Source organism: Hyaena hyaena, unplaced genomic scaffold (genome assembly GCF_003009895.1).
Source record: "Hyaena hyaena isolate Hyena2069 unplaced genomic scaffold, ASM300989v1 scaffold_427, whole genome shotgun sequence".
In the NCBI taxonomy this organism is placed as follows: domain Eukaryota; kingdom Metazoa; phylum Chordata; class Mammalia; order Carnivora; family Hyaenidae; genus Hyaena; species Hyaena hyaena.
In genome coordinates this window covers 167,669-180,559 of record NW_024081064.1, presented here as the reverse complement: position 1 = coordinate 180,559, position 12,891 = coordinate 167,669, and the positions used below count along the sequence as shown (strand labels likewise).

At 59.7% G+C, this 12,891-nt stretch overlaps 1 protein-coding gene across 2 annotated transcripts in view; it reads left to right on the top strand.

Moving 5' to 3' along the window:
* Positions 1–4,382, top strand: part of LOC120245760 (retinoic acid receptor RXR-beta-like) — a 32,794-nt gene extending 28,412 nt beyond the window's left edge. For both annotated transcript variants that reach the window (XM_039252965.1, XM_039252960.1), the window contains one exon: positions 4,009–4,382. In XM_039252965.1, coding sequence (XP_039108896.1) covers positions 4,009–4,128 — 120 coding nt within the window. In that variant the 3' untranslated portion in view covers positions 4,129–4,382. The remainder of the gene's footprint in view (positions 1–4,008) is intronic.
* Positions 4,383–12,891: the final 8,509 nt, after the last annotated feature.

Genomic DNA, 12,891 nt, shown 5'->3' with positions numbered 1-12,891 from the left:
AAGCTTTATGCCGGGGGGACCCTCCTGGGGTACGCGTTCATGCTCACCTCTGTAGAAGGTTGGAAGTGTCCGCCATGACTTGCCTACCTCTGTCTTGCCTGTGGGCGGCACTTACTCCCGTCTCTCCCCCAGAGATCTCTCCTGGCAGTGTCCTCCCCCCTAAAACATTAGGCACCAGCCATCGAAGACATTGCACACCCCCCTCCCAACGTCCCCTCTCTTGATTAACAACCTCTGGGCTCAAATGCCAGCAGCCTGGGTGCCTAACACAGTTCCAAGCCAGTGGTAGGGGGCGCCTTCCATATGTGTGGAATGGGTACGGGGGTGAACGGTCAGCTCATGAATTGTAACCAGACGCAAGCGGCAGATGTCAAAACCTTTTACCAAGTTTGTATTTCGCTCCCGATGAACCTGTTAACAACCTTTGTATTGTATCTCACGGACTTGCACGTGACGTGTGTTGTTTGAAAACCGGGGCTGTCGTGTTGGGTGTCAATGAAACTTGGGCCGGCTGTGTCTCGTGTTAGACATGAGGACCCAGCAGGCCCCGGGCCCGCTTCCCCGACTGCAGTGCTGGGCACGGCACCCGTCTTCTCTGGCCCTCGGTCTCCTTTTCTGTGATCACCGGAACGCCTCGCCTCGCCTCGCCGGGTGCTGCTGAGGCCGGGGGCTGGGTCAGCTCTGACCAGGCTCGTCACACGCTGGCTCTCGCTCACTGGCTGTGTGTTGGAGGTTGTGTCTGGAACTTTCCTTCCAGTTTGCCGGTTCCGAGTGAGGAAACAGTCAGCCTGGACCCTACGCTCGGACTGTATTTCCACAGTCAGCGGAACGTGTAGGACGGAGGCTGAGCCGTCTGCAAGTGTTTAGCAAGTCAGCCCGGGGTAAATACTGGTTTCATTAACAAGTGACGGCTTTTTTCCTTCCTTGGAACCTCCTCCCCACCCTTTTCCATCCCGCCTTCTGCTTCTCACGTGGAGGTTGAAGCTGGCTGGGGTAACAGCGTTGGCTTTCCTCTGTCTGTGGGTGCCGTGTCTGCGTGTGACGGCTTCTGTAGGCAGCTGTGTGCGCCCCGGGTTCAGTTTGCCAGGCAGGGAGAGGCGGATGGTGTAGACGGAGCGTGAGGAAGGGCTTCTGGGTCCCCGCTTTGGGGGATTAACCCCCTTCTGCTCTTTAGGGGAGAGGCCCTTGTGGCTGATTTCCTCCCGGCCTCTTCCTTCTTTCCCTGGCTTCGAGGCGAAGAAGAATCAGTGTGCGGTCCCATCTGCGGGCCTGGAGCCAAGTTAGGGCAGGGCCGTCAGACCCTGTGTCCCGCACGCCTCCTGGTGTTTTGGGGTGTGCACCGGTCTGTAGGTGGCTTGTAGACGAGGGAGTCGAGTTTTAGGCTCGGCTGGGCGTCAGAGCCCGGAGCGGACTGTCCCCCACCAGGAGCCTGCCAGCCAGGCCTCCCAGTAGCGGTGGCTGGTGTCCCTGTCCCCACTGTGCTCTGGCAGGGCTCTGGAAAGGGTCATGGCCACCCAGAGCTCAACTGGGTCCGAGTTAGAAGCTTGTCCGCATCAGAGAAGAGAGTAGGGGTCACTTGGGGTTGTGGGGGGTCTTCAGGAGACCCCCGAGTTCCTTTCCTGACCCCAGTCTCGTGCATGTGGGGGAGGAGCACTCTGCTCTGTCCTCCCCAAAGGGCATCCCAGGTGGGCTTGAGTTCTGCACCCCCCAGCCTGTCTCCTGCTTGGACCCCCCCCCCCACTCTGCTTCCAGCTTTCGCAGCCTTGGTGGGCGGGCCCTGGCGCTCCATGTGGCCGTCGCTGCTGTCAGCCTGGCCACTTCTTGCATTAGCCTGAGTTACCGTAATGTGCGGCCCCCACACCTGAGCAGCCACCCCCCCGCCGCCAGGGACACTGGCACAGACTATCCGATGACTCCCTTCCCTTGGGCTTTGCCGAGGAGCCCTTGCCATGAGGCTGTGTGGACACCCCCTGTCCTGGAGAACTTGTGAGAGCAGAGGGGGCCTTGGATTGGTGCTCCCAAGGGTCCCCATGGGAGGGACAGGGGGCTAGGGCCTTCTTCCCAGGGGACTGTGAATCTGTGTTTAGGCGTCTGCTCCCCGGGGGCCTCAGGCTTCTCGAAGCTTAGGCCTGTGTGTGACCCAGGATGAGGGACTCTCTCAGGTGCCCAGTGTTTTCACCTCACCTTCCCCCTGAAACAGGCGCAGGGCTGGGGACCCCGTCTCCCGAGGGCAGGTGAGAAAGCGGAGGCTCAGTGGTGTCACAGCCCCCAAGCTGCACTTGAACCCCATCCCTTCCTCTGAGATCTGTGCTTCTGTGGCCCTTTATAGCACTGTCTCCTGTGCTAGTAGGCGCCTAATAGATGTTCACTGATGGGCGAGGCAGGGTTTTTAATGGACGCGAAGAGCTGAATTAACTGTCGGTTGATGTTCAAGTTGAATCCACATGTGTTCCTTTAAGAGGAAAGTGTGTTTTCTCGGCCAAGACTCTTCAAGGAAAATTTTGGGGGTTCCAGCCTCTGGGGGGGTGGGGCTCACCCCCCGGGGCAGGTGCAGCCCGGAGGGCAGCCACAGGAGGGTCCATCCAGAAGGAAATGCCTGTCTTCTGCACATTTTTGGAAGGATTTGTGTCTAGAATAAATCTTCACTTTTAGGCTGAAGTGTTCTCACTTGTGTTGTGGTCCCAGCGGTTTTGCTGATGTGGCATTTGGGAATTCCCAGGTGGGAGGGACGCCCTGGTCATGCCCACACCCTCTCTGGCTGAGGAGGTCTCCACTGAAATGTCCTTGTCCCCACCATTGGTGTCAATTAATCTGCTGGGCCCTGTGCCAAGTCTGAGATGCAGCGAGGGCACCCGGAAACCTCGGAGGGATTGGACCCCAGACCTTGACCCTGTTCATCTGCTCTCACGCCCAGAGCACACTCCACGGGCACAAGTCAAGGCCGGGGCCTTGGAGGTCTTGCTCTTTTGAATTCTGGTCCTGGCGTCCCCATTGTCCCCATTTGCCAATGTAGTGGCCTCGAGCAGGTTGCCTGAACCACCCCAAGCCTTGGTTTTCCCACCTGTGCAATGGGTGCATCATGACAGGATGTGTTCAGAGAACGCTGTAAGCACTGAGAACGTGGTGCCGCGAGCCTCGCGGCAGCCCATACGCTGGCCCCGGGAATCAAGGTCCGGGTTCGAGGCCGCCCCCCTGTGCGTGTGTGGCCTGGCCGTGCTTGCTCACCTGGAATCTGGAAACAATCACGTTTACCTGGCGCGGGTATTGCGGGATTCGGTGAGATGGTTTATGTGAAAACAAGCGCGTTGTTACCTGGCACCCAGATGGCCTCATTCCTCGCCCTTCGGGCGGGCCCCACTGTGGCCCGGTGCCCTGCAGCCTGTGGGCGCTGGTCGCAGAGTCCCCGTCTGTCACGTGGAGTGGAGGGTGTCAGGGAAGCCGCGGCCAGCTCTGCGGAGGCAGCGAGGGAGGGAATACAGAGATTTAACAAGTTTGGGGGTGGGATGGGGCTGAGGCCAGAGTTGGGCCGTGGTGGGGGGCGATCAAGGAGAACTCTTAGAAACCTGCGGAGGAGGCCGATATTTTACAACATATCCACGCTTAATTGGTGGTGCTTTGGATGCGATTAGCTGGGGTGGTTTTTAGAAGGGCCTCCAGTTCCAGATTTTGGGTTAGGGGAGCGAGAACCGTCAGAGCTTACAGGTGCAGGCGGGCATCAGCACCAGTGGTAGGCTTCTGGAAATCTCTCAAGAGGGAGGAGACTGGGGGAGGGGGTGATGTGTGGGAGCCCAGAGGTTGGGGGAAGCTAGACAGAGGGGCAGAAGCTGGTGACCGGGTGTCCCCCGGGTCCTCCATGGCCGCTGGGAGCCAGGGCCTTCTCCGGTGTTGTCCAATGGTGTTCAGTCCTGGGTGCTGCTCTCATCTCCTCACCCCCCGCCTGCATGAGAACTGTTATCCACCAGTGAGACTGGGAGCAGGCCCCTTCATCTGCGCCTGTGTCTCTCTCAGCCTCCACAGCCACAGGGACACCCTGCACACGTTCCCGCGGGACAGGCCGGACCCAAAGACTCTGGACCAGGGCCGCCCCCTGCGCGGAGGGGCATGCCCTCCCGGCCTCTCCTTGCCTAGCCACCCGCCCTCTGACTGATGGACATCACAGATCTGAGGCTCAGACACGTGGGCTGGACCCCGCCCCGCCCCTCGAGAGCCCTGAGCCTCGGGGTGCCGGCGAGCCTTCACTGTCCGCGCCTGGGACACAGGCTTGGACACCTACCTCACAGGGTTGTTGTGAGGCGCGTGCGAAGCGGCTTGGAAGCGCCCGACCTGCGGCTGGGCTCACCCTGTTGTGCTCTCAATAAATGTGTTTCTTGCCTTAACAAGAAGTGATGAATGTGCTACTAATATGAGGAGGGCTGAATGACGGGTCCCTGTCTGGCTGGGGCCGCCCTCCCCTGGGGCTTATGGGGGGCGGGAGGCCGGGGTGGGGGGTAGGGGAGCAGCTCTGATCCCTGGGGGCCGCTGGGGCCCCGAGGCAAAGCTGGCCCCGTGGAATCCTGAGATGGATGTATGTTGGGGTGAACTAACTCGGGCTGGTCCCCCTTCTTCTAATGGCTTTAGGATGCTGGGTTCTTTTGCAGAAAGGAATGTTGGGGAGGTGGTGGAAGACGTCTGAGCTGAGCGCAGCGTCAGAGGGGCCGCCCCAGGCTGCGACTCTTCCTCCCCACCTCTGCTCTTCCTCCCCACCTCTGCGCTCCCAGGGCCCTGCAGGGGGCAGGACAGGTGGTGAGGGCGTGGCCAGCCTGGTTGTGACCCAGGGCCAACACTCAGCTCCCAGGGTGGTCACTGAGCTGAGCGGGACCCTGAGGAGATTACAGAGGAGCCCCTGTCCCCATGCCTCATGCCTCCGAGACCCAGCTCAGGAAAGTGGGGCTGTTGGCCAAATGGGGTCAGAGGGGCTCAAGGGCAAAGGAGCCGTAGACCCAAGTCCACGTGGAGTCCTGGAGTCGGCACACCGGGCTTTGCTGGAGCAGATGCCCTGGACACACAATTGGTGGGAAAGGAGAGGCTGAGCGCTGCCGCTGCCACCATCCACACTGCCACCTCCATCACCTCCTTCCTACGCTCTCCTCCTCCTCCTCTCTCCTCTTCCTCCCTCCTCCCTCCACCCCTGCAGGGAGGTGCCTCAAGAGGACTATAGGCGAGTCCCACCGAGAGAGCATGGGGCTGAGTGTGGCCCCTTTGCAGAAAGAACCACGTTGGCATCCATGGCCATGTCTCGGCCAAGGAGACTTAACCCCAGGCCCTGACGTAGATGGCAACACGGATGGAGCTGAGTCATGGTCCAGGCAGCGTTGAGACAAGAGGAAGATGGACTCCAGAGTGTGTCTCACTGAGATGAGCCTATCTCAGCCAAGAGGGGGCCGAGGGTCCAGAAGAATCCTGCCCATGATGGGAGCCCCATCCTCCTTCTGATGGAGCTCAGATGTCCATGATGAAGGGACCCCTTGATGTTCCAGAGCCCAGACCCCATCTCCAGACCCAATGAAGATGTTGCATCCAGAATGACAGTCCCCTTGATGTTCCAGAGTGAAGCCTGCAGCTCCAGCCTCCGATGAAACTCAGATGCCCGTGATGAGTGGCCTCTCTATGCTCTAGAGCCAAGACCTGAGCCCCAGGCTCCAGCAAAGCTTATATGTCCATGGTGAGTGACCTTGATGTTCTAGAGCCTAGACCTCTGCTCCAGTCTTGGATGAAGCTTGGACCTCGAGAATGAGGCTCCCCTTGATGTTCCAGAGCTGAGACCCCAGTTCCAGCCTTTGATGAAGCTTGAACATCTAAAACGAGGGGTCCTCCTGATGTTCCAGAGCGAAGAGTCCAGATCTGGCCTCTAGTGAAGCTCAGATTCCATGATGAGTGGCCCATTTGATGTTCTAGAGCCAAGACCACAGCTCCAGACTCCAGTGTAACTTGTGCATCCAGAAAGAGGGTCCTCTGGATGTTCCAGAGCCAAGACTGCAGCTCCAGCGTCTGTTGAAGCTCAGATGTCCACGATGAAGGGCCCCCTTGATGCTTCAGAGTTGAAACCCCAGTTCTAGCCTCTCATGAGACTTGGACATGCAGAACTGGCGACAGAGCCTCGGGGCTTGCTTGGACAGGACTTTGCTTGGGTAGGACTGGCTGTGTTGAGACTGGAGATGGCAAAGGGGACTCTGCTCTCCACCCATGGCCTGCAGCGCTCCGCTCTGCACTAGCTACCGCAGAGGTAGCATTTGGACCCCCGGGAAACTGGGTTCCAGATGCATTAGGAGAGATGTGGAGGAGAGACACTTAGGAGGAGTGTCAGGAAGAACATGGCGGCCGACATAATGGATTGCGCATGGCACTGCCGATGAACTTGCCCGTGAGAGTATATCTGTGCGGCAAAGCACTGTTTTATGCTTTTTTAGTTGTGTTAGACTCATGGCTGGCTGCACACCAGCCTTGACCCACTGGGGCTGCCAAGTTGGCCGGACCCTGGAATGTAACCCAAGCTCGTTTCTGCGGCTTAGCTCTTCTCCCAGGGGAAGGTGCTAAACGCCCACTCGCCAGACCAGCGTGAAGCCGTGACCTTGGGGCCGGTCAGATCTGATTGCCTCTTTCTAGTAACGGAAGCTCATTGAGGTCGGGACTGAGATGGGGCCAGGCCATCGCGATGGTTGTGAAGACAGCATGGGGGGGCAAGGGACGCCCCCAAATACATGGGGAGATGATGGCAGCTTCCCAGAGGCAGGTGCCTGTCGGGCTGGGACTGTGCCCCAAGCACTTTGATCATAGCTGTGGCCCTTCAGGAACTCAGGTGACACCAGACTGTCCACTAAGCTGAAGAGAGATGACAATTAAGGACATAAGGCCAAAAATGCTGACTTGCTCAGAAACCAGAGGCACATCGTGGGTAGATGGAGACGAAGCTATGGAAAGTGTCACCTCTGGGAGGAGAGAATGCACAGTATCTGGAGGTGTGGACTCCGAGGCCTCTAGACGGGGAGGTTCTGCAAATCTGATGTCATCAGTTCTACCATTAAGATGCAGCTCCAATAAGGCATTCCCAGAAACTGACTTACTTTATGCACTTGGAGCCTGCAGGAAACAGGAGCAGCTAGCAAAAGTTCTTGAAAAACACATCCTAACGATGCCAACATCATTTTGGTGATATTTCCTGGAAGTTCATTAGCATTTGGAACTGTGCACAAAAACTTCTTTTATGAGTAACCAGAACTCTAGAGCCCGGATGGAATGGAGGAGGATTGTCATCTTCGAGGACTGCCCTGCCCTACCCCCACCCTCATTTGGCCAAGTTATTTTAGGAGGTTTCCAAGAACAAGCAATTATTAGAATCACTCATTGCTGATTTCCTAGAAGTCCCCACAACAGACTCAGAGCCAAATGCGAACCGGGTGAGCCGGCAGGCTTGCAACGTTTGCGAAGAAATGTGGAATCTGCTCTATAAAAAAGTCATCAGCTTCAGGGAGCGAGGCTCAGCGTAGAATTGCACTAGTAGAAACAAGGATGGATGGAACCTCTAGGCCATCAGGCAGAGACCCTGGTTTAAGATAGATCAGAGACTACTACACGGACCCTCCTGGGAAGGCCATCCCGCTCTGGGGTGTTTCTGGAGTGTGCTAGGCATTGTGGTGGACTTGCCATCCTTGCCCTCCAAGTTCGAGAGGCCAGATTCCAGGTGCTACCACTGTGGTCTCAATGTAGACGGCTTCCCTTTGATCAGGGCTAGATGACCCCACGTGGTTGCCCAGTTAGCTCCCCTATTTTACAGTCGAGGAACTGAGGCTGAGAGAAAGGTTGGCTCCCTGATGTCTGTTAAGACTCGACCTCTCTCTGGAGGTCAAAATTCCCTACCCTAGGCTGCCTCTGGTTTTACTGAGATTCAGGAAGAGCCCTGAAGGCTGAGCGATTGTCTGCAGTCACCCATCAAGAGAGCAGAAGTGGGAAGGCATTTGGCACCAGAAAGATCTCCCACGTCCTCGGGCAGACTGACTGGTGGGGACGTCCTCCAGGAACCCCACCCCCATGCTGTGCTGGAAGACCAGACCAGAGGGCGTGAGGACTCTCTGGGGAAGCGGGGGCAAGGGGCCAGGAGGAAGGAGTCCAGGGAGCCAGGCCCAGCCACTGTTTGTTCCACCTCTCCCCTTCCGGGCCTCAGTTTCCCCATAATTCACTTTGCCTTCTGCTTAGAGTGGCTCCTGCTGGCAATGTGGATCACTGGCCTGGAGGCCAGGGGTTGCCAAGGGAGCGGGAAGTCATGGCCTTCTCCCTTCCCCCGGAGGGACTGAGTGGACCCTACCCCCCATCTCAGCTCTTAAGAGGAAGCAAGGAAGGCAGGGAGCTGCCTTGGGCTACAATGTTCTCCCTGGGCTGTGATCTCCCCTTCTGATTTTTACCAACAGCTGCCATTCTGGAGCTGGGGTCTGGAGTGGAGGCAGGGTCTGGCGGGCCCTTGGAAAGCTTTCTCCTGAGCTCTGCTCTCACGAGGCCTGGTTTTGTGTGCCAGCCTGGCAGCAAGGGGCAGTGCCGCTGATAGTGGCCTCCTGGTACTTCTCAGGAGATACCGCGGGCTCTGCCCCTCTCTGCGCCCTGCAATCACATGGGGGTCCCGGGGCGGCGGTCTCCGCGGCAGATGCTGGGCCCACCCGTGGGTGGGTGGAGGTCGGTCAGGAGGCCGCAGAGGCTGGGTGGTGGGGGCAGGACGGCAGCCAACTGGCCCGGGGAGTCAGGCCAAATTCAAGCCAGATGTTACTCAATCAGCAGAGGAGGGGGAACCCCGCTCCCCCGGGAGGCATTTATTAGGCTGATTCGATAGTTGTGCACTTCCCGGACAGCCCACAGCCCCATCTCTGCCTTCCCGCGGCCGAGGGGCCTCTCTGGGCAGAGCGCCCCCTGACCTCCCATTGCCCTTGGGCGGGCCGGGCGGGGGCCGGGGCGGGGGCTGGCAGGGCGTTTCGGAACGTTACCTATATACCTGCACTTTACAAAGCACTTTATCTGTTTGCTTGCTGTTGGGTGATGGTGGAGTTGAATGGAAGTGTGCCTGTCAGCAGGCTGGGTGCTCCTGTCAGCGCCCCCCATGCCAAGGGGGAGACCCCAAACTCAGAGAGGGGCAGGGCCATTCTGGGGATACATCCATAGAGAGTTGGGGATTCACCTTCATGGGAGGGGCCATGGCTCTGAGGCTGTGGCTGGAGGCCTCTGGGCCCAGCGGTCAGAGGACCACGCCACTGGGGGGAAGCCCCCCACCCCCAGGGCACCCCAGAGCTGACCTTTCGGGACTGGTCGGGTCAGACTGGAACCTACCTCCCTTTGCTTAGGCCTGATTATGACCCCAAAAGGCCAGGCCTTAGCCAGCCTCCCCGCGGTCTGTTCTCCTGAGTGCGCTGCTTCGAGTTTTTCTGCAGCCTGGGGCCCCGGTCCAGGGCAGAGGGGGCACCCCTCTATCCCAGCTTCTGCACGGCCCCCAGCACCAGGTTGGTGCTCACTTGGTGCTGGGTGACTGCCTCAGGTGTGGTCCTGGCCCGGGGGGGTGGGGCTCAGTGTGCAGAGGGACCCTGGCCTGGGGTGGGGGGCAGATGTGTGCCTGGATCAGGGTGTGTGTGTGTGTGTGTGTGTGTGGGCGTGGGCGTGCCTGTGTGTAGGAGCATGCGCGTGTGCGAGGGTCTGTGCATGTGTGAGAGAGACAGATGGTGGAGAGTGACTGGAAGTGAGAGACAGATTGGGTCTCTCCCTAAGCCTGGACACCCTGAGCATCCACTTCTCCTCCAGACCCCCTCCCCGCTGCCGCCCCCGGCCCGCTGCAGTTTTGTCCACAGCCCGTCTGTGTGTCCATTTCTGCCACGGCGGGGCAGACGGGTGGCAGCCGTGGCCCCCCACCCCTGACCCTTCACCGTCGCCCTCCCCATCGCCTCCTCCTGGCAATGCTGCTGACGGGTCGGAGGGAATTTGACGCCCCTTCTCACCAGCTCTGCCCAGCAGACACAGTGGGCTCCCCCTCTTCCGTGTCCTGGCGTGGAGCTCTCTCCCCTCACCTCCCCCGCCCAGCCCCTGGCTCCTGCCCCTGTGGCTGGGGTTCTAACCGGCTCCCCCACAGCAGCCCCTAGGCCCCAGCCACCAGGGCAGCTCACAGGCCACAGCCAGCCGCCTCCTAGAGGGAAGAACAAGAGTGGGTTGAGCAGGCGCGGCCGCCTCCCCTGCCCTGCCTCCCTGGCTGCCCTGCTGGCGCTGGCCGGGGACCTCAGGACCGGATGGGACCTTCCAGACCTCGCTGCTGCACCACACCCTCGACAGAGCCCCGGCCCCGGAGGATAACGGTGTCCCGGAAGCCCCAGGATTCAGGTCAGTTCCCGCCGTGCCTCGCGGCGCCCCACCCCCTTCTCCGCCAGGTCTACCTGCAGTGCAGTCTGCACACAGTGACTTGTACCCAAAAGTGCCAAAAATGACCTCGGGCTTTCTTTGTCTGATTGGTTTGCCAATGAGGTTGAGAGTGGACCAGTCGGATGAGCTTGTCAGCAGCCCCCGGCCTTGGATGCATCGTATACATGTGCACCTGCCACGTATGTTCTGTAACACACAAGAGGTTGTATTTCCGCACCTCTTTATGCTCGGCCTGAAAACTTGGTTGCCAGTTAGAAAATGGGTGGGGGGAGGGAGGGGATAGGTGCCTTTTCAGAATTTCTTCATGAGCTGGGCAGACAGAAGTGATCCCCGTTCCAGGGTGTCCTCGGCAAGGTTCTCGGCCTTGGAAATTATTCTCCAAGCTTTGCACGTGGTGGATGTTATGTTCCTGACGTGGGCGTGGTCAGGGGGTCGAGCTGGATGCCGAGGCTGGGCTGTAGCTGTAAAGGCTCTTGACTCATGTCCCAGCTTGGTCTTTAGAAGTTTCTAGGTCCAGCTGGGGGGGGTCCTGGGTCTTTTCTCCTTGCCGTCTAATCTTTTGGGGGTCCACGTCACACGTATCCATCCCCACGGGCTCCATCACCCTGGCTCCTATCACCTAGCACTGGTTCATGTCACCGGCAACTCCCGGGTCCCAGGGCCTGGGGACCCCGTGGGCCGGGCATCCTGGGCTCCCATCACCTCCACCTGGCCTCTGTCATCCTGGGCACGGCACCCCATCTCCATCACTGCGGACCTGGCCATCACCCATCCATCACCCGCCTCACCTCCATCATCCTCGCTTCGGGGCTCCCTCTGGCCGCCAGGGCCTTGTACATGGTAGGCTTTCATTCATTCGTTTGCACACTCGGTGAAGGTCTACCGTGTACCGGGCCCTGTGCCAGGCAGCAAGGACTGTGCCCTCGGGAGTGCACGCCTCGGGGAGACGCGCAAGAACCGGCGGATGGCGGAGAGCCTGGGCCCGGGTCGGCTCGGGGACGCGGTGCAGAGAAGGGCGGATCTGACTGCACGCAGCGGGCAGGGGTGGGGGGCTCAGCCAAGGTCCTGCTGAGTGGGGTCTGGAAGGAGAGGTCACACGTGCTCTCTTGGATCCCCGTTGGTGGCCAACATCTCAGAAATGGCGCTGGGAACCCAGGCCCTCTCGGCTTGTCCATGGGGCCCTCGCGCCTAGGCCCCCGCACGGTTCCTGCCCCTCTGTCCTCGCACGCCGCTCCCCGTTCTCTGGGTCAGCCTCCCCGCCGTCCCCTTTGGTGGTCATCCAGTTCTATCTGGAACCTTCATTGGCCATACATCACCCTTTCCAGATGGTAAATTGATGCTCAGACGAGTTCCCTGAGCACCGATTGTCCACACTCAGAGGGCTAAGGACCAAATTTTGTGTTCTTCCCACCAAAGTTGACAGAAATGAATACATGACTGACGCGAGAGAGGGGAGCGGGGTCCGTGCTTCTCACACTGGAGGAGGGGGTGCGGCGGGGGGAGGAGGGGGGGCTCTGAGGGATGGAGTGTTCGCATGTCTGGGGCGAGGTCAGAAAACGGCGGAGGAGGCAGCTGAATGCTGTGCGAAGCGAGCTGTCTTCGCTGGACCAGTTGGGCTGTCCTGTGAACTTGCTCTCCAGCAATAGGCGCGAGGACGGGATTGTGTCTGTGGACTTCAAAGCCTGTGTTTGGCCACTTGTTGGCTGTCACATGTCCATTTTGGGCATGTCTGGGTCTTGTGGAGCCGGGACCCTGGACCCTCTAGTGTCCCTGAGGACTCTGGGGTGTTGGGGGCAGGGGGTGTGGGCTTGGGCTCGTGGGGTATGACGATGGCTCAGATGCCCTCAAAGTCCCCTTGGAGAGTTGGAGGGGACTCTGTTTTAGAGGCTCTTGGTCTTCAGGGCACGTTGCAGCTTTGTTAACTTGGGTCCCACCTTTAGTGGCTGGACTTGTGTGACTGTCAGGCTTGCCCACGAGCCCCTTGCAGGCTGATTCTGACTCAGAGTTAGTGTGGGGTGCGCAGGCGCCTCGCGATGGGGGGGTCCTGGGGGTGGGGCCGCCCCTCGCTGGTGCTCCTGAGCGTGGACACCACTCCTGTGTCCTGCTCCCATTAACCCCCTCCCCCTTCCCCTGTCACTCTGAGCCCCTCCCCCCTCACTGTCACACTGAGCCCCTCCCCCTCCCCTGTCACACTGAGCCCCTCCCCCTTCCCCGTCACACTGAGCCCCTCCCCCATCACTGTCACACTGAGCCCCTCCTCCCTCACTGTCACACTGAGCCCCTCCCCCTCACTGTCACGCTGAGCCCCTCCCCCTCACTGTCACGCTGAGCCCCTCCTCCCTCACCTGTCACACTGAGCCCCTCCTCCCTCACCTGTCACGCTGAGCCCCTCCCTCTCACTGCCACACTGAGCCCCTCCTCCCTCAGTCACACTGAGCCCCTCCCCGCTCCCCTGTCACACTGAGCCCCTCC